General features: G+C 57.8%; 1 protein-coding gene across 6 annotated transcripts; it reads right to left on the reverse strand.

Moving 5' to 3' along the window:
• Positions 1-434: 434 nt before the first annotated feature.
• Positions 435-26,860, reverse strand: tfe3a (transcription factor binding to IGHM enhancer 3a). Of its 6 annotated transcripts, none has more exons than XM_060822495.1 (9): positions 26,812-26,860; positions 24,636-24,867; positions 15,928-16,134; positions 13,227-13,322; positions 10,979-11,093; positions 9,305-9,361; positions 8,038-8,113; positions 3,725-3,872; positions 435-854 (listed from the first exon to the last, which is right to left on the reverse strand). In XM_060822495.1, exons 1-9 carry the CDS (start codon positions 26,829-26,831, stop codon positions 450-452), a joined length of 1,356 nt encoding a protein of 451 aa, XP_060678478.1. In that variant the 5' UTR covers positions 26,832-26,860; the 3' UTR covers positions 435-449. The 6 variants fall into 6 exon arrangements, with proteins under 6 accessions (XP_060678478.1, XP_060678479.1, XP_060678482.1 ...); XM_060822496.1 differs by lacking the exon at positions 26,812-26,860 and adding an exon at positions 26,623-26,688 and having other exon boundaries at positions 24,636-24,870; XM_060822499.1 differs by lacking the exon at positions 26,812-26,860 and adding an exon at positions 26,623-26,643.
• Between the last annotated feature and the right edge of the window lie 431 nt (positions 26,861-27,291).

A 27,291-nucleotide genomic window follows, 5' to 3' on the forward strand; every position in this document is an offset into this window, starting at 1 on the left:
TCCAGAAGGTTCTAGAAGGTTGCTGAAGTGTCCAGAAGGTTCTAGAAGGTTGCTGAAGTGTCCAGAAGGTTCTAGAAGGTTGCTGAAGTGTCCGGAAGGTTCTAGAAGGTTGCTGAAGAGTCTGGAAGATTCTAGAAGGTTGCTGAAGTGTCCAGAAGGTTCTAGAAGGTTGCTGAAGTGTCCGGAAGATTCTAGAAGGTTGAAGTGTCCGGAAGATTCTAGAAGGTTGCTGAAGTGTCCGGAAGATTCTAGAAGGTTGCTGAATGGTCTGGAAGGTTCTAGAAGGTTGCTGAAGAGTCTGGAAGATTCTAGAAGGTTGCTGAAGTGTCCGGAAGGTTCTAGAAGGTTGCTGAAGAGTCTGGAAGGTTGTTGAAGTGTCCGGAAGATTCTGGAAGGCTGCTGACGTGTTGGAAAATTATGAGGGGGTTGTTGAACATGTTCGGGTCCCCCTAACAGCCCGGTTCGTCCTCCATACTGAAGCTGCTGCGGCGGCTGCTGCCCTTCGACACCCCAGGCGACACCGAGGAGAGCAGTGGGTCAGTGGTCCCGACCGGGGACAGCAGGTCGTCCATCAGGATGTTGCCCAGGCCGGAGTCCAGCTTCAGCGGGAAGGGCATGTCGGTCATGGAGTCGAAGGCCAGCGGCTGGTCGCTCAGGCCCAGCCCGAGGTCCAGGCCCAGGTCCATGCTTGGGCCTACTGCCTGCGGCACGCTGGGAAGCCGCGGGGGCTCAACGGCAGCCTGGCTGCCTTGTGACGGCTCCTGCTTGATGACCTGGGCGGCCAACTGGGCGGTGTTCAGGCCCGAGGGCGAGCTCAGTGAGAGGCCGTGGACCCGGGCCTGGATCTCCAACTCCTGTCAGGCCGTGGGAGGGAGGGGGGGAACAGGAGAGAACGACAGTTACTGCCTTGGATTGGAACCTCAGCATCCCCTGCCCACCGCCCTGACCCCAGACGCACGGGCAGGATCAAGGTTGGCACAGAGGGCAGAAAGAAACAGGCCCAATCCATCCTTGGAAGGCCTTACTCAGGGGGGGAGCACGAGGGGGCGGGGGGGGGAAACGGGGGAGAGCAAGGGGGGGGGGACGGGTGAGGGACAGGGGGAGAGCGAGGGGGGGGGACGGGGTTGGAGAGCGAGGGGGGGGGACGGGGTTGGAGAGCGAGGGGGGGGGACGGGGTTGGAGAGCGAGGGGGGGGGACGGGGTTGGAGAGCGAGGGGGGGGGACGGGGTTGGAGAGCGAGGGGGGGGGACGGGGTTGGAGAGCGAGGGGGGGGGACGGGGTTGGAGAGCGAGGGGGGGGGACGGGGTTGGAGAGCGAGGGGGGGGGACGGGGTTGGAGAGCGAGGGGGGGGGACGGGGTTGGAGAGCGAGGGGGGGGGACGGGGTTGGAGAGCGAGGGGGGGGGACGGGGTTGGAGAGCGAGGGGGGGGGACGGGGTTGGAGAGCGAGGGGGGGGGACGGGGTTGGAGAGCGAGGGGGGGACGGGGTTGGAGAGCGAGGGGGGGGGACGGGGTTGGAGAGCGAGGGGGGGGACGGGGTTGGAGAGCGAGGGGGGGGGACGGGGTTGGAGAGCGAGGGGGGGGGACGGGGTTGGAGAGCGAGGGGGGGGGACGGGGTTGGAGAGCGAGGGGGGGGGACGGGGTTGGAGAGCGAGGGGGGGGACGGGGTTGGAGAGCGAGGGGGGGGACGGGGTTGGAGAGCGAGGGGGGGGGACGGGGTTGGAGAGCGAGGGGGGGGGACGGGGTTGGAGAGCGAGGGGGGGGGACGGGGTTGGAGAGCGAGGGGGGGGGACGGGGTTGGAGAGCGAGGGGGGGGGACGGGGTTGGAGAGCGAGGGGGGGGGACGGGGTTGGAGAGCGAGGGGGGGGGACGGGGTTGGAGAGCGAGGGGGGGGACGGGGTTGGAGAGCGAGGGGGGGGACGGGGTCGGAGAGCGAGGGGGGGGACGGGGTCGGAGAGCGAGGGGGGGGGACGGGGTCGGAGAGCGAGGGGGGGGGACGGGGTCGGAGAGCGAGGGGGGGGACGGGGTCGGAGAGCGAGGGGGGGGACGGGGTCGGAGAGCGAGGGGGGGGACGGGGTCGGAGAGCGAGGGGGGGGACGGGGTCGGAGAGCGAGGGGGGGGACGGGGTCGGAGAGCGAGGGGGGGGACGGGGTCGGAGCGCGAGGGGGGGGACGGGGGAGCGCGAGGGGGGGGACGGGGGAGCGCGAGGGGGGGACGGGGAGAGCGCGAAGGGGGGACGGGGAGAGCGCGAGTGGGGGACGGGGGAGAGCGAGGGGGGGATGGGTGGAGAGTGGGGGGGGACGCGGGGGGAGAGTGGTGGGGAGACGGGGGGAGAGACAGAGGGGACTGGGGAGGGAGAGAGAGAGGGGATGGGGAGGGAATTGGGGGAGAGACTTGGGGACTGGGGAGGGAGAGAGGGGATGGGGAGGGAAATTGGGGGGGGGGGGGGGGGGGAGGGGATTCTATGGAACATTGAGGAGAGATGGGGATTCTATGGAATGGGTAGAGAAAGTGGTTTGTGAGGAATTTTGCCCGAGTTGTTCGATAGGGCACAGTGGGTCGTACTGTTGCCTCTCAGCGCCAGGGACCCAGGTTCGATTCCAGCCTCGGGCATCTGTCTGGGTGGCACCTATACCTTCTGCCCGTGTCTGTGTCTGGGTTCCCTCCGGTTCCTTCCCACGGTTCAGAGACGTGGGGCAGGCCGTGCAAAATCGCCGGGCCTGTGCACGCGGGGTGGGGGAGGGGGAAACGCCGGGTTTAACGGAGACAGGTTGGGTCTGGGTGGGGGGGGAGGCGGGGGGCAACTGACTGGTCAGTGCCGACTGGATGGGGACCAACTGACCTCCCGTCCGCGCTGCAAGCACTCTCGGAGCGGCCAGTGAACGCGGGGGTTTCGGCTCACGTGCTGAGGCTGCATTGCCCTGCCCGGATGCGGGCACCCGCTTGCCCGTCTCTCAACGGAAGCTGGGGGGGGGGGGGGGGGGGGCGGGTGGAGCCGCAGAGGAGCGGGCAGCGCCAGGTTTTCAAAATAACCCAGCCACACTCGACGAACGACGGCCTCTCCTCCCTGGGCCTGGGCAGTGAAGGGTTTGGCGGGACGCCAGTGTACCCATGCACCCGCGATCTTGCCCCCTTTTGGGGAGGTTGGATACGGTGGGCAGACGAGCTTTGGAGGAATTGCGCAGGCGGGTCTCGTAGACGGTATACGTTGTGCGCCGGGGTTGGCATTGGCATTGAGGTTGGGTTGGCTTTGAGGTGAGGTTGGCATTGGGATTGGCATTGGCGTTGCGTTGGGATTGGGTTGGCTTTGAGGTGAGGTTGGCATTGGCGTTGGGGTTGGATTGGCGTTGGCTTTGGGGTTAGCATTGGGGTTGGGTTGGCGTTGGGGTTGGATTGGCATTGGGATTGGGGTTGCGTGACGTTGGGATTGGGGTTGCGTTGGCGTTGGGATTGGGTTGGCGTTGGGATTGGGATTGGGATTGGGTTTGGGTTGGCGTTGGGATTGGGATTGGTGTTGGCGTTGCGTTGGGGTTGGTGTTAGCATTGGGGTGGGATTGGCGTTGAGGTTGGCGCGTTGATCGAGCAGAACCTCGTTTGGCCCCCAGAGGGCGTCGAAGCCTTTGAGTCTCATTGGAGCTCCCGTCCTTATCCCCCAGGCCTCACCCCGAGATGCCCCCAGTTCTACCCCCCTCCCCCCCGGGGATCCCAGACCGCGGGAGATCGGACCTGAATCCGCAGCAACAGGTTTCGGTTGGTGTGCTCCAGTTTCTTCTGCCGGATCTCCAGCTCTTTGGAACGGCTGCTCTCCTTCTGCAGCTTCCGGATGTAGTCCACCGAGGCCTTGAGGATGGTGCCCTTGTTCCAGCGAGCCTCCCTGGAGCGGGGGGGGGGAGGGAGGGAGGGAGGGATGGAGGGAACAGCGTCTCAGCAAAGCTCAGAGGATTGGGGAGCCTGACCTACTGAACCCATCGGCAGCGACAAGGGTCACCCTTCGCCAACCGGTCACGGGTCAGCCCGGAATCGAACCCTGTGCCCCTCCTGTCAGCTGGCGACATCGCGCAGGGGGCCTTCATGGTCCGTTCAAAGGAGTGAAATCTTTCACCGAGATGGACTGAAGGTGGGAAAGGACAGCAACCGGCCTGACCGCGGGTACCTGGGATTAGCGGAGGGTGGCGTTCGGAGGGGATAAAGAGATGCAGTACGTAGAAATATTGGAAATAGGAACGGGGGGGGCGACGCAGTGGCTCAGTGGTTAGCTCCGTCGCCTCACAGCACCAGGATTCGAGCCCAGCCTCGGGCAACTGTCTGTGGGGAGTTTGTACATTCTAATCCCATGTCTGTGTGGGTTTCCAAAGGATGTGCAGGTTAGGGTGGATTGGCCGTGCTAAATTGTCCCCGTAGTGCCCAGGGATGTGCAGGTCAGGGTGGATTGGCCGTGCTAAATTGTCCCGTAGTGCCCAGCGATGTGCAGGTTAGGGTGGATTGGCCGTGCTAAATTGTCCCCGTAGTGCCAGGGATGTGCAGGTCAGGGTGGATTGGCCGTGCTAAATTGTCACCGTAGTGCCCAGGGATGTGCAGGTTAGGGTGGATTGGCCGTGCTAAATTGTCCCCGTAGTGCCCAGGTATGTGCGGGTTAGGGTGGATTGGCCGTGCTAAATTGTCCCCGTAGTGCCCAGGGATGTGCGGGTTAGGGTGGATTGGCCGTGCTAAATTGTCTCCTACTGTTAGGTACATTAGTCAGAGGGAAATGGGTCTGGGTGGGTTACTCTTCGGAGGGTCGGTGTGGACTTGTTGGGCCGAAGGGCCTGTTTCCACACTGTAGTGGATGGCACGGTGGCACAATGGTTAGCACTGCTGCCTCACAGCGCCAGAGACCCGGGTTCAATTCCCACCTCAGGCGACTGACTGTGTGGAGTTTGCACGTTCTCTGCGTGGGTTTCCTCTGGGTGCTCCGGTTTCCTCCCACAGTCCAAAGATGTGCGGGTCAGGGTGAATTGGCCGTGCTAAATTGCCCGTAGTGTTAGGTAAGGGGTAAATGTAGGGGTATGGGTGGGTTGCGCTTCGGCGGGTCGGTGTGGACTTGTTGGGCCGAAGGGCCTGTTTCCACACTGTAAGTAATCTAACCTAGTCTAATCAGGAACAGGCTAATTCGGCCTGACTGACGTTTAGTCAGACCATGTTAATTGTCTAAATTACTCCCCTGTCTCCCCCACGCGCCTTCATCCCGAAATCCTAGGAATTATACCTTTCTCCCAAAGCCAAGTTTCTCTGGTGGTACACATCATTTCAGATTTGGAGATGCCGGTGTTGGACTGGGGTGGAAAAAGTTAAATATCACACAACACCCAGGTTATAGTCCAACAGGCTTATTTGGAAGCACTAGCTTTCTGAGCGCTGCCCCTTCATCAGGTGGTTGTGGAATATAAAGTCTATAATTCTGTGTCTTACGATCTTATACTCCACAACCACCTGATGAAGGAGCGTCGCTCCGAAAGCTAGTGCGCTTCCAAATAAACCTGTTGGACTATAACCTGGTGTTGTGTGATTTTTACACTTAATGCAGATTACAACAGGATCTGGACCAGATGGGCCAATGGGCTGAGAAGTGGCAGATGGAGTTTAATTCCGATAAATGCGAGGTGCTGCATTTTGGGGAAACAAATCTTAGCAGGACTTATACACTTAATGGTAAGGTCCTAGGGAGTGTTGCTGAACAAAGAGACCTTGGAGTGCAGGTTCCTAGCTCCTTGAAAGTGGAGTCGCAGGTCGATAGGATAGTGAAGAAGGAGTTTGGTATGCTTTCCTTTATTGGTCAGAGTATTGAGTACAGGAGCTGGGAGGTCATGTTGCGGCTGTACAGGACATTGGTTAGGCCGCTGTTGGAATATTGCATGCAATTCTGGTCTCCTTCCTATCGGAAAGATGTTGTGAAACTTGAAAGGGTTCAGAAAAGATTTACAAGGATGTTGCCGGGGTTGGAGGGTTTGAGCTACAGGGAGAGGCTGAACAGGCTGGGGCTGTTTTCCCTGGAGCGTCGGAGGCTGAGGGGTGACCTTATAGAGGCTTATAAAATCATGAGGGGGGCCATGGATAGGGTAAATAGACAAGGTCTTTTCCCCCTGGGGTGGGGGAGCCCAGAACTAGAGGGGGGCAGGTTTAGGGTGAGAGGGGAAAGATATAAAAGAGACCTAAGGGACAACTTTTTCCCCCAGAGGGTGATGCGTGTATGGAATGAGCTGCCAGAGGAAGTGGTGGAGGCTGGTACAATGACAACATTTAAGAGGCATTTGGATGGGTATATGAATAGGAAGGGTTTGAAGGGATATGGGCCGGGTGCTGGCAGGTGGGACTAGATCGGGTTGGGATATCTGGGTTAGACCGAAGGGTCTGTTTCTGTGCTGTACACTTCTATGACTCTATAACGATGTCACTTAAAGTTACAGAAATAGAACCGTTAGGTGAAATACTGACACAGACCCTGTCTCTTCCCAAATCGGAAATCTTAAATCCGGGCAGGACAGATGGAATGGCATAACATTTAAAAGGACTCCCTCCAAGATAGGGTGAGCACGATGGGCTGAATGGCCTCCTGCACCAGAACAGTCTGGCGGCTCATTGACGGGCCCAATGGCCTGTTTGGACGCTGTCCCTGCGCTCTCCCGGTCCTAGAACAAAGGAGAATTACAGCGCAGGAACAGGCCCTTCGGCCCTCTGGGTCTGTGCTAACCCAGACCCTCTATCTAAACCTGCCACCTGTTTTATCAGGGTCGGTGTTCCTCTGCTCCCTGCTCATTCATGAAGGTACATCTCAAGTGACGCCGCTGTGCCCACCTCCCCTGGCAATGCGTTCCGGGCACCCGCCCACCCTCTGCGTGAAGAACTTTCCCAAGCACATCCCCCCTAAACTGTTCCCCTCTCACCTTGAACTCTTGACTCTGGAGTAATTGAGTCCCTCCACTCTCAGGGGGAGAAACCTGCTTGCAATCCACCCTGTCTCAGGAGTTTGGAGCCTCAATCACTGTATTTACTGCACCAAGAGCCTTACTTCCCATTTATCAGCACAGAGACGGCATTACTCTGTGGCTGATCCCATTCTTTACTCTAACCGCATGCTGTCCCTGTTCCTGGGTGAGAGAGATGGGACAGTGTAGAGGGAGCTTTACTCTGTATCTAACTGCATGCTGTCCCTGTTCCTGGGTGAGAGAGATGGGACAGTGTAGAAGGAGCTTTACTCTGTATCTAACCGCATGCTGACCCTGTTCCTGGGTGTGAGAGATGGGACAGTGTAGAGGGAGCTTTACTCTGTACCTAACCGCATGCTGTCCCTGTTCCTGGGTGAGAGAGAGATGGGACAGTGTAGAGGGAGCTTTACTCTGTATCTAACCCCGTGCTGGTGTTGCCTTGGGAGCGTTTGATGGGGGCTAGTGTAGAGAGAGCTTTACTCTGTATCTAACCCCGTGCTGTCCCTGTCCTGGGAATGTGTGATGGGGACAGAGTAGAGGGAGCTTTACCCTGTATCTAAACCCGTGCTGGTGTTGCCTTGGGAGTGTTTCAAAGTGTAGAGAGAGCTTTATTCTGTATCTAACCCCCTGTCCCTGGGAGTATGGGGACAGTGTAGAGGGAGCTTTACTCTGTATCTCACTCCGTGCTGTCCCTGGGAGTGGGGGGACAGTGTAGAGGGAGCTCTACTCTGTATGTAACCCCCTGTCCCTGGAAGTCGGGGACAGTGTAGAGGAAGCTTTACTCTGTATCTAACCCCCCCCCCCCCCGTCCCTGGGACAGTGTAGAGGGAACTTTACTCTGTATCTAACCCCCTGTCCCTGGGAGTGGGGGGGACAGTGTAGAGGGAGCTTTACTCTGTATCTAACCCCCTGTCCCTGGGAGTGGGGGACAGTGTAGAGGGAGCTTTACTCTGTATCTAACCCCGTGCTGTACCCTTTGGGAAGCTGTCAGGTGTGACCTAGCGAACTGGGCCAACTCCATGACTGACTGCACTCACGAGCTTTATGGCTGAATCCGTGAGACAGGAGGAAACTTACGGATCATTGGACTTTGGGATCATCGCACCCAGCTCTTTGATCCTGTCGTTGATGTTAAACCTGCGTCTCCTCTCAACTGGAACAAGAAACGAAACAAAATGAACGAGGGGCAGTGGACAGACAGTGGTTACCACAGCAACAGGCTCAACCTGCGCTAGGCCTCTCATGACGACCAGGCCTGTTTGCTACTTCACGTCTCTCACTGTCAGAGCTGACCTCGTATCCCACAAACCCCCTGGGATTTCCCCCACCCTACCACCCCCTCCTCCTTCCCTCACGTTCGATCCTTCACCCCTCTCGGCCCACCCCCCACCTCATTCCATGCCCAAGTGCCACGCAAACGCCAATGCGCTCCGGGATTCTAGCCCCCCCTCCTCGCACACAGCTTCCCCGTCTTGAAGGGGTGCAGAAACACATGTTGCTGGGCTTGGGAGAGGCAGAGGGTGTTTTCCCCTGGAGCGTCGGAGGCTGAGGGGGTGACCCTCTGGAAGTTCATGAGGGGGACATGGATAGGGTAAATAGACAAGGTCTTTCCCCCTGGGGTGGGGGAGTCCTGAACTAGAGGTTTATAAAATCATGAGGGGGGGTATGGATAGGGTAAATAGACAAGGTCTTTTCCCCCTGGGGTGGGGGAGTCCAGAACTAGAGGTTTATAAAATCAAGAGGGGGGGGCATGGGTAGGGTAAATAGACAAGGTCTTTTCCCCTGGGGTGGGGGAGTCCAGAACTAGAGGTTTATAAAATCAAGAGGGGGGGGCATGGGTAGGGTAAATAGACAAGGTCTTTTCCCCCTGGGGTGGGGGAGTCCAGAACTAGAGGGGGGTAGGTTTAAGATGAGAGGGGGGGAAAGGGACCCGAGGGGTAACTTTTTCCCCCAGAGGGTGGTGCGTGTACGGAATGCGCTGCCAGAGGAAGTGGTGGGGGCTGGTACAATGACAACATTTAAAAGGATGGGGGACATGGATAGGAAGGGGTTAGAGGGAGATGGGGCCAAGTGCTGGCACACGGGGAGTGGCTTAGGTTTGGGTATCTGGGTCAGCACGGACAGGTTGGGCTGAATGGACTCTCGACCCTGCGGATGAGCATTTTCCCGCAGTTCAGAGCACAGGGTCAGTGTCACATTCGTGGTTTCTCTGAGCTGGCTGAGGTCTCGCTGTTTGTGCAAATTTATCTTGCGCCGGAAAGCGATCTCTGAAGCAGTCGGGGGAGGGAGAGGGCAGAAGGGAGGCTTCGATCATATTTACAGGCAGCACTGCTTTCATACTTACTGAGATTATGGTTGTCCTTCTTCTGCCGTTCCTTGATTAAAGCCTTGACATCGGCGTCTGCGAGAGAGGTAAGGAGAGACTGAGAGAGAGCACGCTGAACACGTCATTGCCCGTCGCACGCTTTCACAGGCTCGGGCGGATCCGAAACCCTTTTGTTTTTAGCCCAGTGAGGCAAACCGAGTCACTATCGGAACTCTCCACGTGTTCACGTGCTGCGAGGTCAGACCGGAGGGAAACGCAACATATCAAAGTCTTCTGCGTTCACTCCTGGTGACCGCACAAGGACGTGGGAAAGATCGACAAGGGTGCTGACAGGTTTCGGGTACAGGGAGAGACAGGTGTTGGGGCAGGGGGGGGCTGTATTTTCCCTGGAGGCTGAGGGGTGACCTTACAGGAGGTTTATACAGTCAGGAGGGAACTGGATATGAAAGGTATGAAAGCCTCAGTGCTCCCCCTCCCTCCTCCACAGGGCAAAGACGTACAGGTTAGGGTGGATTGGCCGTGCTAAATTGTCCCCGTAGTGCCCAGGGATGTACAGGTTAGGGTGGATTGGCCGTGCTAAATTGTCCCCGTAGTGCCCAGGGATGTGCAGGTTAGGGTGGATTGGCCGTGCTAAATTGTCCCCGTAGTGCCCAGGGATGTGCAGGTTAGGGTGGGTTAGCCGTGCTAAATTGTCCCCGTAGTGCCCAGGGATATGCAGGTTAAGGTGGATTGGCCGTGCTAAATTGTTCCCGTAGTGTCCAGGGATGTGCGGGTTAGGGTGGATTGGCCGTGCTAAATTGTCCCCGTAGTGCCCAGGGATGTGCAGGTTAGGGTGGATTGGCCGTGCTAAATTGTCCCGTAGTGCCCAGGGATGTGCAGGTTAGGGTGGATTGGCCGTGCTGAATTGTCCCCGTAGTGCCCAGGGATGTGCAGGTTAGGGTGGATTGGCCGTGCTGAATTGTCCCCGTAGTGCCCAGGGATGCGCAGGTTAGGGTGGATTGGCCGTGCTAAATTGTCTGCGTAGTGTTGAGGGATGTGTCTTTTCCCCCTGGAGTGGGGGAGCCCAGAACTTGATGAGGATAGGTTTTGGCTGAGAGGGGAAAGATCTTAAAGCAACCTATGGAGTAATTTTTCCCCTCAGAGGGTGGTGCGTGTGTGGAATGAGCTGCCAGAGGAAGTGGTGGGGGCTGGTACAATGACAACATTTAAGAGCCATCTGGATGGGGGACATGGATAGGAAGGGGTGAGAGGGACTGCTGGGCAAATGGGACGAGATTAGGTTCGAATAGCTGGGTCAGCATGGACTAGTCGGACCGAAGGGTCTAAATCATGTGCCGTTGTGATGACAATCAATGGGTAAATACCAGGCCCAAGCCCCTTGCCATAAATCCACCACCGCTCCCTGGAACCGCGCCATCAGCAGGCAGAGGGTGGGCTTGGTTTAAAGTTGCAACGACGAGAGAGGCAAAAGTGCAAGCCCTCAGCAGTGTCAGGTCGCGGGGTGGGAGTTGATGTGGGAATCGCAGAGACTCGGAGATGTCAGCGCTCATAACTGATTCGCAAGCCGAGAGAGAGAGAGAGCTCGGGAGTGTGGAGTAAAGCAGGAACCATGGTGCATAGAGGGAGAATAAGGCAGACAGAGCAAAGAGGGAGATACAAGACACGCAGGCGATGCCCACTGGCCCCGGGTACCTGCACTGTCCTTGCCGTTCGGGAGGTTGGCAGGGCACGAGTTGCTGATGGTGACTGTTGCGTTGGTCAGGCTCTGGGTGGTGTAGATGCTCAACAGGTTCCCGGACACGGGCAGCTGTGGGTGGGACAGCGAGAGAGAGAGGGGAGGGGGAGCGGGGAGGGGGAGGGGGGAGGGACAAAGAGAGAGAGAGAGAGAAAGAAAGAGGGGAGGGGGAGAGAGAGAGAGAGAGAGAGAGAGAGAGAGAGAGAGACACAGAGGGACAGAGACATAGGAAGAGAGAGATTGTTAGCCCGTTGCCCCCGGTGCAGAGAATACTCAGAGACGCAGCGAGAAAACAAAGTACCACAGACACCGCGGTCAATTCACAGGGGGGAGGCGCCGTCACTCCCTGCCCCCCACAGGGGGGAGGCGCCGTCACTCCCCGCCCCCCCACAGGGGGGAGGCGCCGTCACTCCCCGCCCCCCACAGGGGGGAGGCGCCGTCACTCCCCGCCCCCCACAGGGGGGAGGCGCCGTCACTCCCCGCCCCCCACAGGGGGGAGGCGCCGTCACTCCCCGCCCCCCCACAGGGGGGGAGGCGCCGTCACTCCCCGCCCCCCACAGGGGGGAGGCGCCGTCACTCCCCGCCCCCCCACAGGGGGGAGGCGCCGTCACTCCCCGCCCCCCACAGGGGGGAGGCGCCGTCACTCCCCGCCCCCCCACAGGGGGGAGGCGCCGTCACTCCCCGCCCCCCACAGGGGGGAGGCGCCGTCACTCCCCGCCCCCCCACAGGGGGGAGGCGCCGTCACTCCCCGCCCCCCCACAGGGGGGGAGGCGCCGTCACTCCCCGCCCCCCCACAGGGGGGGAGGCGCCATCACTCCCCGCCCCCCACAGGGGGGGAGGCGCCATCACTCCCCGCCCCCCACAGGGGGGAGGCGCCGTCACTCCCCGCCCCCCACAGGGGGGAGGCGCTGTAACACAAATATAAAATACAAAGGGGGCTGTGCAACACCAAATCAGGTTCTCTGAAAGGGAACATGCAGGGCCAGGAAGGTGCTGTAACGCCACCCTCCCAGCAGGGGGCCGCGCGGTAACGCCACCCTCCCAGCAGGGGGCCGCGCGGTAACGCCACCCTCCCAGCAGGGGGCCGCGCGGTAACGCCACCCTCCCAGCAGGGGGCCGCGCGGTAACGCCACCCTCCCAGCAGGGGGCCGCGCGGTAACGCCACCCTCCCAGCAGGGGGCCGCGCGGTAACGCCACCCTCCCAGCAGGGGGCCGCGCGGTAACGCCACCCTCCCAGCAGGGGGCCGCGCGGTAACGCCACCCTCCCAGCAGGGGGCCGCGCGGTAACGCCACCCTCCCAGCAGGGGGCCGCGCGGTAACGCCACCCTCCCAGCAGGGGGCCGCGCGGTAACGCCACCCTCCCAGCAGGGGGCCGCGCGGTAACGCCACCCTCCCAGCAGGGGGCCGCGCGGTAACGCCACCCTCCCAGCAGGGGGCCGCGCGGTAACGCCACCCTCCCAGCAGGGGGCCGCGCGGTAACGCCACCCTCCCAGCAGGGGGCCGCGCGGTAACGCCACCCTCCCAGCAGGGGGCCGCGCGGTAACGCCACCCTCCCAGCAGGGGGCCGCGCGGTAACGCCACCCTCCCAGCAGGGGGCCGCGCGGTAACGCCACCCTCCCAGCAGGGGGCCGCGCGGTAACGCCACCCTCCCAGCAGGGGGCCGCGCGGTAACGCCACCCTCCCAGCAGGGGGCCGCGCGGTAACGCCACCCTCCCAGCAGGGGGCCGCGCGGTAACGCCACCCTCCCAGCAGGGGGCCGCGCTGTAACGCCACCCTCCCAGCAGGGGGCCGCGCTGTAACGCCACCCTCCCAGCAGGGGGCCGCGCTGTAACGCCATCCCCCCGGCATGGGGTAACGCTGTAACGCCACCCTCCCAGCAGGGGGCAACGCTGTAACACCACCCTCCCAGCAGGGGGCAACGCTGTAACACCACCCTCCCAGCAGGGGGCAACCGTGCAACTGCACTCAGTGAATGCGTCAGGAGACAAATTGCTGGAAAAGCACAGCATCCGGGGAACAGGAAATTCAACGCTCCTGGCCGAACCCCTGTGTCAGTTTGTCTGAACCTCTAACCCCGTCTTGAACCTATCCTTGTAGCTCATGGGAGACCATTAACTCATCCCAGGCCAACCTAGTGGGCCCGCGTTGCACAGGATTATGGGTGGGTCAGAGGTCACGGACAGCGCGGGCGGCGGGCTCACTCACGGTATTGGGCATCTGGAGGACGGGTTTGGCCAACCCCATCATGTCGTCGTTGTAACTCGACTCCAAGCTGATGATCTCGTCGATGACGTCGTCCATCTGTGGGGCAGAGCGAGCTCCTGATTGGACCAACTCAGGGATACCCTTGTGCCCCGTTCAGACGCCACCCACCCCCCTTTCTGAAGTCACCCGAGATACATTGACCACCCACGGCAATATTCCCCCCTTCCCCCTCCCCAGAACCCAGTCATTCCCGAGTGGATGCCCATAATACACACACGCGCCCCCTTGATAAACCTCCCCAGAGCACATCCTCAACCACTTTAAAATGGCGTCTAATGATCACCTCAGTACAGGAAGGCACCGTGCTCAAGGGCATCACGACCCCTTCTACCGGTAGCTCATGGGAGACCATTAACTAATACAGGCCAACCGACTGGTTGCACGGGATTATGGGTGGGTTAGAGGTCATGGACAACACGCGCAACGGGGGTCCCCTCTAAACTGGGAATAACAAGGCTCCTGTTGGGAGGCCGAGGTGGACTTAGGGCTGAGGGGGTGGGGGGAATCTGTAACGCCACCCTCCCAGCAGGGGGGCAGTGCTGTAACGCCACTCTCCCAGCAGGGGGGCAGTGCTGTAACGCCACCCTCCCAGCAGGGGGGCAGCGCTGTAACGCCACCCTCCCAGCAGGGGGGACAGTGCTGTAACACCACCCTCCCAGCAGGGGGCAGTGCTGTAACACCACCCTCCCAGCAGGGGGCAGTGCTGTAACACCACTCTCCCAGCAGGGGGGCGGGACAGCGCTGTAACACCACCCTTCCAGCAGGGGGTGGGACAGCGCTGTAACACCACCCTTCCAGCAGGGGGTGGGACAGCGCTGTAACACCACCCTTCCAGCAGGGGGTGGGACAGCGCTGTAACACCACCCTTCCAGCAGGGGGTGGGACAGCGCTGTAACACCACCCTTCCAGCAGGGGGTGGGACAGCGCTGTAACACCACCCTTCCAGCAGGGGGTGGGACAGCGCTGTAACACCACCCTTCCAGCAGGGGGTGGGACAGCGCTGTAACACCACCCTTCCAGCAGGGGGTGGGACAGCGCTGTAACACCACCCTTCCAGCAGGGGGTGGGACAGCGCTGTAACACCACCCTTCCAGCAGGGGGTGGGACAGCGCTGTAACACCACCCTTCCAGCAGGGGGTGGGACAGCGCTGTAACACCACCCTCCCAGCAGGGGGTGGGACAGCGCTGTAACACCACCCTCCCAGCAGGGGGTGGGACAGCGCTGTAACACCACCCTCCCAGCAGGGGGTGGGACAGCGCTGTAACACCACCCTCCCAGCAGGGGGTGGGACAGCGCTGTAACACCACCCTCCCAGCAGGGGGCAGCGCTGTAACTCCACCCTCCAAGCAGGGGGTGGGACAGCGCTGTAACACCACCCTCCCAGCAGGGGGAACAGTGCTGTAACACCACCCTCCCAGCAGGGGGCAGCGCTGTAACTCCACCCTCCCAGCAGGGGGTGGGACAGAGCTGTAACACCACCCTCCCAGCAGGGGGCAGCGCTGTAACACCACCCTCCCAGCAGGGGGAACAGTGCTGTAACACCACCCTCCCAGCAGGGGGCAGTGCTGTAACTCCACCCTCCCAGCAGGGGGCAGTGCTGTAACACCACCCTCCCAGCAGGGGTTGGGACAGCTCTGTAACTCCAGCCTCCCAGCAGGGGTGCAGTGCTGTAACGCCACCCTCCCAGCAGGGGGCAGCGCTGTAACGCCACCCTCCCAGCAGGGGGCAGCGCTGTAACGCCACCCTCCCAGCAGGGGGCAGCGCTGTAACGCCACCCTCCCAGCAGGGGGCAGCGCTGTAACGCCACCCTCCCAGCAGGGGGCAGCGCTGTAACGCCACCCTCCCAGCAGGGGGCAGCGCTGTAACGCCACCCTCCCAGCAGGGGGCAGCGCTGTAACGCCACCCTCCCAGCAGGGGGCAGCGCTGTAACGCCACCCTCCCAGCAGGGGGCAGCGCTGTAACGCCACCCTCCCAGCAGGGGGCAGCGCTGTAACGCCACCCTCCCAGCAGGGGGCAGCGCTGTAACGCCACCCTCCCAGCAGGGGGCAGCGCTGTAACGCCACCCTCCCAGCAGGGGGCAGCGCTGTAACGCCACCCTCCCAGCAGGGGGCAGCGCTGTAACGCCACCCTCCCAGCAGGGGGCAGCGCTGTAACGCCACCCTCCCAGCAGGGGGCAGCGCTGTAACGCCACCCTCCCAGCAGGGGGCAGCGCTGTAACGCCACCCTCCCAGCAGGGGGCAGCGCTGTAACGCCACCCTCCCAGCAGGGGGCAGCGCTGTAACGCCACCCTCCCAGCAGGGGGCAGCGCTGTAACGCCACCCTCCCAGCAGGGGGCAGCGCTGTAACGCCACCCTCCCAGCAGGGGGCAGCGCTGTAACGCCACCCTCCCAGCAGGGGGCAGCGCTGTAACGCCACCCTCCCAGCAGGGGGCAGCGCTGTAACGCCACCCTCCCAGCAGGGGGAAGGGGTGGGTGGGTGGGGGCAGCGCTCTCCTGCGAGTAACCCCCATCCCACCCCCCAATCACCGCTCAGGTAACCGTCGGCAACCATCCCGTCCCCCTCCGATGAACTAGCCCCCCACCCCCCAACAACGAGCCACCTCCCAGCAGACGTCGCCCTCCCCCCAGCAGATGGGCTCACCTCTTTCTCCGAGTTGGCGCCAATCTTGAGCAGGGCCATGGGGCTGTTGGGGGTGCTGCCCGCCGGCCGGGGGGAGTGAGAACCAGCCAATACCGGGCTGGCCCCTTCACTGCTGCCCCCCATGGTGGTGGAGAGGTACTGCTTGACCTGCTGGCGCTGGGACTGCTGGATGTGGTACCTGGTGGGATTCTCCAGGTGGGTCTGCACCTGTCCAGGGCCAGGGGAGAGAAATTCACAACAGGTCAGGCCTCACTGCTTTGTGACCCAGGGGTGGTGCTGCAGAACAGAGTGCGATGGGGAGAGAGAGAGAGAGCGAGAGCGACGGGGAGAGAGAGAGAGCGCGCGCGACGGGGGGAGAGAGAGAGCGCGCGCGACGGGGAGAGAGAGAGCGCGCGCGACGGGGAGAGAGAGAGCGCGCGGGGAGAGAGAGAGGGCGCGGGGAGAGAGAGAGCGCGCGCGACGGGGAGAGAGAGAGCGCGCGCGACGGGGAGAGAGAGAGCGCGCGGGGAGAGAGAGAGCGCGCGCGACGGGGAGAGAGAGAGCACGCGCGACGGGGAGAGAGAGCGCGCGCAACGGGGAGACAGAGAGAGAGAGAGGGGGAGACAGAGAGAGAGAGAGCGCGACGGGGAGTGGGAGAGAGCGCGACGGGGAGAGAGAGAGAGAGAGAGAGAGAGAGCGACGGGGGGAGAGAGAGAGAGAGAGAGCGACGGGGGGAGAGAGAGAGAGAGAGCGACGGGGGGAGAGGGGGAGAGAGACCGACGGGGAGAGAGGGGGAGCGGGAGAGAGACGGGGAGCGGGAGAGAGACGGGGAGCGGGAGAGAGAGCGGGAGAGAGAGCGGGAGAGAGCGCGCGACAGAGAGCGCGACAGAGAGCGCGACAGAGAGCGCGACAGAGAGCGCGACAGAGAGCGCGACAGAGAGCGCGACAGAGAGACACACACAGACAGAGAGACACACACAGACAGAGAGACACACACAGACAGAGAGACACACACAGACAGAGAGACACACACAGACAGAGAGACACACACAGACAGAGAGACACACACAGACCTTCTTTGAAGTTTGTGTCACATTCAGAGAGAATGTTTAAGGCATTTCGCACAAACCTTTGGAGTACAGGGAGTTGGGGACGTCACGCTTAGGTCATACAGGATGTTGGTGAGGAGGAAAGGACACAGAAAGTTTCCAGCCCGGGAACAGGCCCTCCAAGCCTGAGCCGATCCAAATCCACTCTCTAAACCTGTCGCCCAATTCCTGAGCATCTGTATCCCTCTGCTCGCCCACCTCCTCAGGCATCTGTCCAGACCCCTCTTAAATGGATCTACTGTGCCTGCCTCTACCACCTCTGCTGGCAACGCGTTCCAGACACCCACCACCCTCTGTGTGAAGTACTTGCTGCGTGTATCCTCCTTAAACTTTCCACCTCTCACCTTGAAAGCGTGACCTCTCGTTACTGAATCCTTCACCCTGGGGAAAACCTTGTCTCTACCCACCCTGTCCATACCCTTCATGATCTTGTAAACCTCAATCAGGTCCCCCCCCCAATCTCCTTTTTCCTAATGGAAACAATCCGAACCGACTCAACCTCTCTTCATAGCTAGCACCTTCCATCCCAGGCAACATCCTCGTAAACCTTCTCTGCACCCTCTCCAAAGCGCCCACATCCTGTCAGTAATGTGGTGACCAGAACTGTATACCGTATTCTAAATGCGGCCGAACCAACGTCTTGTACAATGTTAACATGACCTGCCAGCTCTTATACTCAATACCCCGCCCGATGAAGACAAGCATACCCTATGCCTTCCTGCCCACTCTATCCCCCTGTGCAGCCACCTTCAGGGGTACAATGGACCTGAACTCCCAGACCCCTCTGCCCATCAACTTATCCCAAGGCTCTTCCGTTTACAGGATAGTTGGCTCGAGAATTAGACTTCCCAAAACGCATCACCTCACATTTGCCTGGATTGAACTCCATCTGCCACTTCTCCACCCAACTCCCCAGTCTATCGATATCCTTCCTGTATCCTCTGACAGTCCCTTATACTTTCTGCTACTCCACCAATCCTTGTGTCATCTGCAGACTTACTGATCAGACCAACAGTGCCCTCTCCCAGATTATTTATGTATATCACAAATAACAGTGACCCCAGCACTGACCCCTGTGGAACATCACTGGTCACCTTTCTCCACTTCGAGAAACTCCCTTCAACCACTACTCTGTCTCCTGTTGCTCAACTAGTTCTTTATCCACCTGCTAGAACACCCTGAACACCATGTGACTTCACTTTCTCTATTAGTTTACCAGGGGTAACCTTATCACTCGCCTTACTAAAGTCCATGTATATGACATCTACAGCCCTTCCTTCATCTATTAACTTGGTCACTTCCTCAAAGAACTCTATTAAGTTGGTAAGGCATGATCTCCCCCACACCAAACCATGCTGCCTATTACTGATAAGCCCATTCTTTTCCAAATATAATGAGATTTTATCCCTCAATACCTTCTCCAGCAACTTTCCCACCACTGACGTCAGGCTCACAGGTCTGTAGTTACCTGGAATATCCCTACTACCCTTCTTGTACAGGGGGACAACATGAGCAACCCTCCAGCCCTCTGGGACCTCACCTGTATTTAAGGATGCCATAAAGATATCTGTCAGGGCCCCTCTCGCCTCCCTCAGCAACCTGGGATAGATCCCATCTGGTCCTGGGGATCTGTCCACCTTAATATCCTTTAACCTACCCAATACATCTTATGTCAACGTGATTGTGTCCCGTTATCGAGTCATAGAGATGTACAGCACGGAAACAGACCCTTCAGTCCAACCCGTCCATCCTGACCAGATATCCCAACCCAATCTAGTCCCACCTGCCAGCACCCGGCCCATATCCTTCCAAACCCTTCCTATTCATATACCCATCCAAATGCCTCTTAAAAGTTACAATTGTACCAGCCTTCACCACTTCCTCTGGCAGCTCATTCCATACACATACCACCCTCTGTGTGAAAATGTTGCCCCTTAGGTCTCTTATATCTTGCCCCTCTGCCCTCTAGTTCTGGGCTCCCCCACCCCAGGGGGAAAAGACCTTGTCTATTTACCCTATCCATGCCCCCCTCATGATTTTATAAACCTCTATAAGGTCACCCCTCAGCCTCCGACGCTCCAGGGAAAACAGCCCCAGCCTGTTCAGCCTCTCCCTGTAGCTTAAACCCTCCAACCCTGGCAACATCCTTGTAAATCTTTTCTGAACCCTTTCAAGTTTCACAACACTTTTCCGATAGGAAGGAGACCAGAATTGCACACAATATTCCAACAGTGGCCTAACCAATGTCCTGTACAGCCGCAACATGACCTCCCAACTCCTGTACTCAATACTCTGACCAATAAAGGAAAGCATACCAAACGCCTCCTTCACTATCCTATCTACCTGCGACTCCACTTTCAAGGAGCTATGAACCTGCACTCCAAGGTCGCTTTGTTCAGCAACACTCCCCAGGACCTTCCCATTAAGTGTATAAGTCCTGCTAAGATTTGCTTTCCCAAAATGCAGCACCTCACATTTATCTGAATTAAACTCCGTCTGCCACTTCTCAGCCCATTAGCCCATCCGATAAAGATTACGGGAAGGACATTATTAAGCTGAAGAGGGTTCAGAAGAGATTTATCAGGATGTTCCCGGGAATGGGGTTATCAAGAAAATCTGGACAGATTGGAATGTTTTCCACTGTAATTTAGGAGGATAAGAGGGGAGAACGCGAAGGGCAAGTGTGTTTTCCCTCAGGCAGTGGACTGCAAGACGAGGGGAACATTTTTAACGCGAGAGGTGACAGATTTAAAAAAGACATGAGGCGCAACGTTTTGTATAAATGCTTAACACATGATTAGATTGCCTACAGTGTGGAAACAGGCCCTTCGGCCCAACCAGTCCACACTGATCCTCCGGAGAGTAACCCACCCAGAACCATTTCCCTCTGGCTAATGCACCTAACACTACAGACAATTTAGCACGGCCAATCCACCCTAACCTGCACATCCCTGGGCACTACGGGGACAATTTAGCACGGCCAATCCACCCTAACCTGCACATCCCTGGGCACTACGGGGACAATTTAGCACGGCCAATCCACCCTAACCTGCACATCCCTGGGCACTACGGGGACAATTTAGCATGGCCAATCCACCCTAACCTGCACATCCCTGGGCACTACGGGGACAATTTAGCATGGCCAATCCACCCTAACCTGCACATCCCTGGGCACTACGGGGACAATTTAGCACGGCCAATCCACCCTAACCCGCACATCCCTGGACACTACGGGGACAATTTAGCACGGCCAATCCACCCTAACCTGCACATCCCTGGGCACTACGGGACAATTTAGCACGGCCAATCCACCCTAACCTGCACATCCCTGGGCACTACGGGGACAATTTAGCACGGCCAATCCACCCTAACCTGCACATCCCTGGGCACTACGGGACAATTTAGCACAGCCAATCCACCCTGACCTGCACATCTTTCGACTGTGGGAGGAAACCCACACAGACACGGGGAGAACGTGCAAACTCCACGCAAGCAGTGGCCCGAGGCTGGGAATCGAACCCGGGACCCTGGCGCCGTGAGGCAGCGGCGCTAACCACTGAGCCACCGAAGGATGCGGCCTAGTCTGGAGGGCATGTCTCAGCTAGAAGTGGGTACTGCAGATGCTGGAGGTTCGAGTCAAGGTTAGAGTGGTGCTGGAAAAGCACAGCAGGTCAGGCGGCATCCGAGGAGCAGGAAAATCGTCCTTCATCCGGAAGGGCGGGTCTTATGACGAAAAGGCTGAGGGAGCTAAGGCTTTTGTCACAGGAGTGGAGAAGGAGAGGTGACTGGACAGAGGTGTACAAGGTGACGAGAGGCCCAGATAGCGGGGAAAAGACAGACTGTGTCCCAGGGCCTAGACAACTATTAACGGGGGACGGGCACAACTTGAAGCTGACTGGGAGGAGGGTTTCGGGGAGATGTCAGAGGTCGGTGTTTTACGCAGAGAGTCGTGGGTGTGTGGAACGCACTGTCGGCTGTGGGAGGAGAGTCGGAGACGGTTTAGCAACGGCACATGGGTGATAGGAAAATGAAGGTTCGTCTGAACTTCGAGCAGGGTAAAAGGCTAGCACAACATTGAGGGCCTGTACTGTTCAAGGAAACCTCTGAAGATGGCACCTGTTTTGCATTCGGAAAAGTTGCTTCATGTGAATTTGTCGTCGAAGCAGTCTGTCTAAGGAACGTGGACATAGTGATAACATATCAGGGAGGATTGTTCCCTCATCTGCTTCCAACTCTGTCACAGGTCAATGATTTCATTATCAGAATACACACACACACACACACACACACGCGCAAAAACAGATGATGCGGAGGGACACTAGGCAACAGTAAACCCTGCACATGCTCACCACGTCCAGGAGGGACAAACTGATTTGACCTTTCAGCTCCATGACCTTTGCTCAGAGCGGTGCGGGACTAAAGATCACTCAGAAAGCTTGATTCTGTTTCCTCCCCCCCCCCCCCCACAACCCCTCCACCGACCCGCTGAGCAGTCCCACCATTTTCCCAGAACGTTAACCTCCGACTTCACCGGCAGTTTCGGTCCCTCGTTTCTCAGCTCCAGCAGTTCTCGGGTTATTTTAAATCCACCAGCTGCCTGGCAGATTCGTGACATGGGGTATAAAAATCTGGCAAAGCCTTACTCATAGAGTCATAGAGATGTGCAGAACGAAAACAGACCCTTCGGTCCAACCTGTCCATGCTGACCAGATATCCCAACCCAATCTAGTCTCACCTGCCAGCACCCGGCCCATATCCCTCCAAACCCTTCCTATTCATATACCCATCCAGATGCCTCTTAAATGTTGTCATTGTACCAGCCTCCACCACTTCCTCTGGCAGCTCATTCCATACACGTACCACCCTCTGTGTGAAAAAGTTGCCCCTTAGGTCTCTTTTATATCTTTCCCCTCTCACCCTAAACCTATGCCCTCTAGTTCTGGATTCCCCCACCCCAGGGAAAAGACCTTGTCTATTTACCCTATCCATGCCCCTCATGATTTTATAAACCTCTATAAGGTCACCCCTCAGCCTCCGACACTCCAGGGAAAACAGCCCCAGCCTAAAGAGCCTGTCCCTGTACAGAGATCTCGGTGCCCATTTACATAGATTCCTGAAAGTTGCCACCCCAGGTTGATCGGGTTATGAAGAAGGCACACACACACACACACACACACACACACACACACACACACACACACACACACACACACACACACACGCACTCCTATACACACAGATGTGTACACACACACACAGGCACTCCTATACACACAGACGTGCGCGCACGCGCACACACACACACACACAGGCACTCCTATACACACAGACGTGTACACACACGCACACACACACACACACACGCACTCCTATACACACAGACGTACACACGCACTCCTATACACACAGACGTACACACGCACTCCTATACACACAGACGTACACACGCACTCCTATACACACAGACGTACACACGCACTCCTATACACACAGACGTACACACGCACTCCTATACACACAGACGTACACACGCACTCCTATACACACAGACGTACACACGCACTCCTATACACACAGACGTACACACGCACTCCTATACACACAGACGTACACACGCACTCCTATACACACAGACGTACACACGCACTCCTATACACACAGACGTACACACGCACCCCTATACACACAGACGTACACACGCACTCCTATACACACAGACGTACACACGCACTCCTATACACACAGACGTACACACGCACTCCTATACACACAGACGTACACACGCACTCCTATACACAGACGTACACACGCACTCCTATACACAGACGTACACACGCACTCCTATACACAGACGTACACACGCACTCCTATACACACAGACGTACACACGCACTCCTATACACACAGACGTACACACGCACTCCTATACACACAGACGTACACACGCACTCCTATACACACAGACGTACACACGCACTCCTATACACACAGACGTACACACGCACTCCTATACACACAGACGTACACACGCACTCCTATACACACAGACGTACACACGCACTCCTATACACACAGACCTATACACACAGACGTACACACACAGACACACTCCTATACACACAGACACACTCCTATACACACAGACACACTCCTATACACACAGACACACTCCTATACACACAGACACACTCCTATACACACAGACACACTCCTATACACACAGACGTACACACACACACACACAGGCACTCCTATACACACAGACGTACACACACACACACAGGTACTCCTATACACACAGACGTACACACACACACACAGGTACTCCTATACACACAGACGTACACACACACAGGCACTCCTATACACACAGATGTACACACACACACACACACACACACACACACAGGCACTCCTATACACACAGACGTGCACACACACACACACACACACACAGGCACTCCTATACACACAGACATGCACACAGACACCCACACACACCCTTACAGACACACACACACACACACCCTTACAGACAGACATACACACAGATGTGCACACAGACACCCACACACACCCTTGCAGACAGACAGACACACACACACACACACACACAGGCACTCCTATACACACAGACATGCACAGACACCCACACACACTTACACAGGCACTCCTATACACACAGACAACCACACACACCCTTACAGAGACACAGACACACACACACACACAGGCACTCCTATACACACAGATGTGCACACAGACACCCACACACACCCTTACAGAGACACAGACACACACACACACACACACACAGGCACTCCTATACACACAGATGTGCACACAGACACCCACACACACCCTTACACACACACACACACACTCCTACACACACATACATCCACACACACTCCCACATGCACCCCCTCACAAACTTAAGACAATCTGCACTCACTATATACACACACACACACACACACTTTCTCACACTCACAACCCCCACCCCAGACACACATACACACAGACAAAGACCCACATGCACACATATATGTTTGTGGGGTGAATTTGTACTTGCAGAGTTACATTGCACTTCGCTCAAAAACTGCATACATCCATGTAGAACTCTGAGCTCAAAAACTGCATCAATTTATGTAAAACTCTGTTATCTCACTTTTTAGATTAGAATCAATCTAAACACCAGGTCATAGACAGAGAACACAGGGGGGCAACACCTTCAACATATTGTCGAGCTATCACCATTGTTAACAACTAACCCGAGAATGCAACTTTTTAAAAACAGAAGGGTTTTGTGATTTACACATGAAAGAAGTGAAACTATCACTGTATTCTAACAGATGAAAGGCTTAACAATCAATGTTTCAATGTATAATTTCAGTTCCATCACACTGCAAATGTTTGCTATAAATTCTGTGTGTTAGGATCCGAGCCCTCCACAACCACCTGGTGAAGGGGCAGTGCTCCGAAAGCTAGTGCTTCTAAATAAACCTGTTGGACTATAACCTGGTGTTGTGTCATTTTTAACCCTGTCAAGAAAGGAAGCAAATGAGGGGTGGCCCAGACCCACCCCTCCCTGACCCTGCCACCCACCCCCTGCCTCACCTTGAGGACCTCCACAGGGACCTGCGCTTTGGTGGGCAGGGGCCCGGCGACGTTGATGGCCCGGGAGAGGTTGGCAGGGCTGCGTTCCTGCTGCCGCAGAGCGGCCGCTTGCTGCTCCTTCCGCTCCTGCTCCTGGGTCTGCTCCCGCATCAGCTGCTGCCGTAGCAACACCCGCGAGGACATGGCGGGCGCGGTCACCGTCTGCTTCACCCTGCCGGACTGCGAGGGAGAGCTGCTGTCCGAGAGAGAGAGAGAAAGAGCAGAATGAGATGGCGCCCCTTAGCAACGGTCGTCAGAGAGACGGACAGGCAGGGAAACAAACCCTTCGGTTCAACCCGGATACCCTAACCTAACCCAGTCCCCCGTGTGCCAGCACTTGGCCCATCTCCCTCCAAACCCTCCCCATCCATGTCCCCCATCCTTTTAAATGTTGTCGTACCAGCCTCCACCACTTCCTCTGGCAGCTCATTCCACACACGCACCACCCTCTGGGGGAAAAAGTTACCCCTCTGGTCTCTTTTATATCTTTCCCCCCTCACTATAACCCTATGCCCCTCTAGTTCCCACCCCAGGGGGAAAAGACCATGTCTATTTACCCTATCCATGGCCCCCCTCATGATTTTATAAACCTCTAGTTCTGGACTCCCCCACCCCAGGGGGAAAAGACCTTGTCTATTTACCCTATCCATGCCCCCCCTCATGATTTTATAAACCTCTATAAGGTCACCCCTCAGCCTCCGACGCTCCAGGGAAAACAGCCCCAGCCTGTTCAGCCTCTCCCTGTAGCTCAAACCCTCCAACCCTGGCAACATCCTTGTAAATCTTTTCTGAACCCTTTCAAGTTTCACAACATCTTTCCGATAGGAAGGAGACCAGAATTGCACACAATATTCCAACAGCGGCCTAACCAATGCCCTGTACAGCCGCAACATGACCTCCCAACTCCTGCACTCAATACTCTGACCAATAAAGGGAAGCATACCAAACGCCTCCTTCACTATCCTATCTACCTGCGACTCCACTTTCAAGGAGCTATGAACCTGCACTCCAAGGTCTCTTTGTTCAGTAACACTCCCCAGGACCTTCCCATTAAGTGTATAAGTCCTGCTAAGATTTGCTCTCCCAAAGTACAGCACCTCGCATTTATCTGAATTAAACTCCGTCTGCCACTTCTCAGCCCATTGGCCCATCTGATAAAGTTATCTCCCGGGACTTGGCAGCTTCCTCAGAAAGGTGCACAGCATTCCGAAGTTTTTGTTCAGTTCCAGACAAAGAGGGGAGTCCCAGCAACAGGAATTGCCCCGAACGACATGCTTCCCAAGAAATGCCTGCTTTAATAACGGCCCCGCTGCGTCGTACAAATTACGAACACAACCCAAGCAGCTCCACAAACCCGCTGCAAATTCTAAATTAGGAAGGGCCTGACAACCATCACCCACACTCTCTCCCCAATCTCTCCTCTCCCTCGCCCCCTCTCTCACTCCCTCTACGGCCAACCCACCCTAACCCGCACATCCCTGGGCGCTACGGGGACAATTTAGCACGGCCAATCCCACCCTAACCTGCACATCCCTGGATTGTGGGAGGAAACCCCACACAGAGAGCGAGGCTGGGATCGGACCCGGATCCCTGACGCCGGGCGGTAGTGGTGCCAACCACTGAGCCACCGTGCCACCCTGTGCTGAAGGGCACCAAGTCTAACTGCTTCAACACTCCAACCCCAATCCCCGAACTGAGTCTCCTTCCCTCCTGTTGCCCCATCACCCCTACCTCACCACCTTCCTGTGTTAACAGCGGAGAATAGGGGTGTGGGTGGGCGAAAGAGAGAGGGAGAGGGAGGGGTAGGCCTGTGGGGATGGGAACCGGGCCCAGGGGTCTCTGGGACGCACAGCTATCCTGACCGGCTCGGCCATCTGCCCCTTTCCAAAGCGAGGCGCAGAGGAACTGGCTTCCTCCCAGTTTCCCCCCCCCCCCACTCGGGGCCCACCTCCTGTCCCTTTCCCAAGACTTCTCGCCCGCCTCTCTGCCAGCCCGCGCTCTTTCCTGCTCACATGCAGTGAGTCACTGAAAGCAGCCAGTGAGGCAGCTGAAGAGAGCTCACATCAGCACATTCCTACTCCCACCTCCCCCACCCCCCAGCTCGCTCGAAACCTAATACAGGAACTTTCACTCGCACACAATCTGCTGCTGATTCATCGCGGCTTCATTCGCACACACACAGGCCTCAGGCCTGGGCCTGTTCCTGCCTCCTCTCACTAAAGGCCGGCAGAACTGGGGCAGCTCCCAGCTCTTGGGAAAAACTGACCCCCCCCCCCCCCCCCCACCTTCCCTCCCCCAGGCCGTAACGGAACCTCTCCCTCCCTCCCTCACACACAGTGGGGAGCATGCAGGAATGGCTGCAAGTCAGATAGGGAAGGGTCAGGGGAGAAATATGTCAGCGAGTAGACAGGGAGACAGAGAGGGGGGAGAGGGAGAGAGACGGGGTGGGGGGGAAAGAAGGACAGAGAAGGGGGAGAGAGAGGGACAGAGAAGGGGGAGAGAGAGGGGGACAGAGAAGGGGGAGAGAGAGGGGGACAGAGAAGGGGGAGAGAGAGAGAGAGAGACAGAGAGGGGGGGGGAGAGAGAGAGAGAGAGAGAGAGAGAGAGAGAAGGGGGA

This window comes from Hemiscyllium ocellatum, unplaced genomic scaffold, assembly GCF_020745735.1.
Source record: "Hemiscyllium ocellatum isolate sHemOce1 unplaced genomic scaffold, sHemOce1.pat.X.cur. R1, whole genome shotgun sequence".
In the NCBI taxonomy this organism is placed as follows: domain Eukaryota; kingdom Metazoa; phylum Chordata; class Chondrichthyes; order Orectolobiformes; family Hemiscylliidae; genus Hemiscyllium; species Hemiscyllium ocellatum.

What these genes read in the sequence shown, in the direction of transcription:
- tfe3a (XM_060822495.1), bottom strand. Translation starts at nt 26,831, where the DNA reads ATGAATCAGCAGCAGATTGT. An exon ending in TCCTCCAGATGCCCAATACC is followed by an intron (nt 11,094 to 13,226) that starts GTGAGTGAGCCC and finishes TCCCACCCACAG; the next exon opens with CTGCCCGTGTCCGGGAACCT. An exon ending in GAACGGCAAGGACAGTGCAG is followed by an intron (nt 9,362 to 10,978) that starts GTACCCGGGGCC and finishes CCTCTCTCGCAG; the next exon opens with ACGCCGATGTCAAGGCTTTA.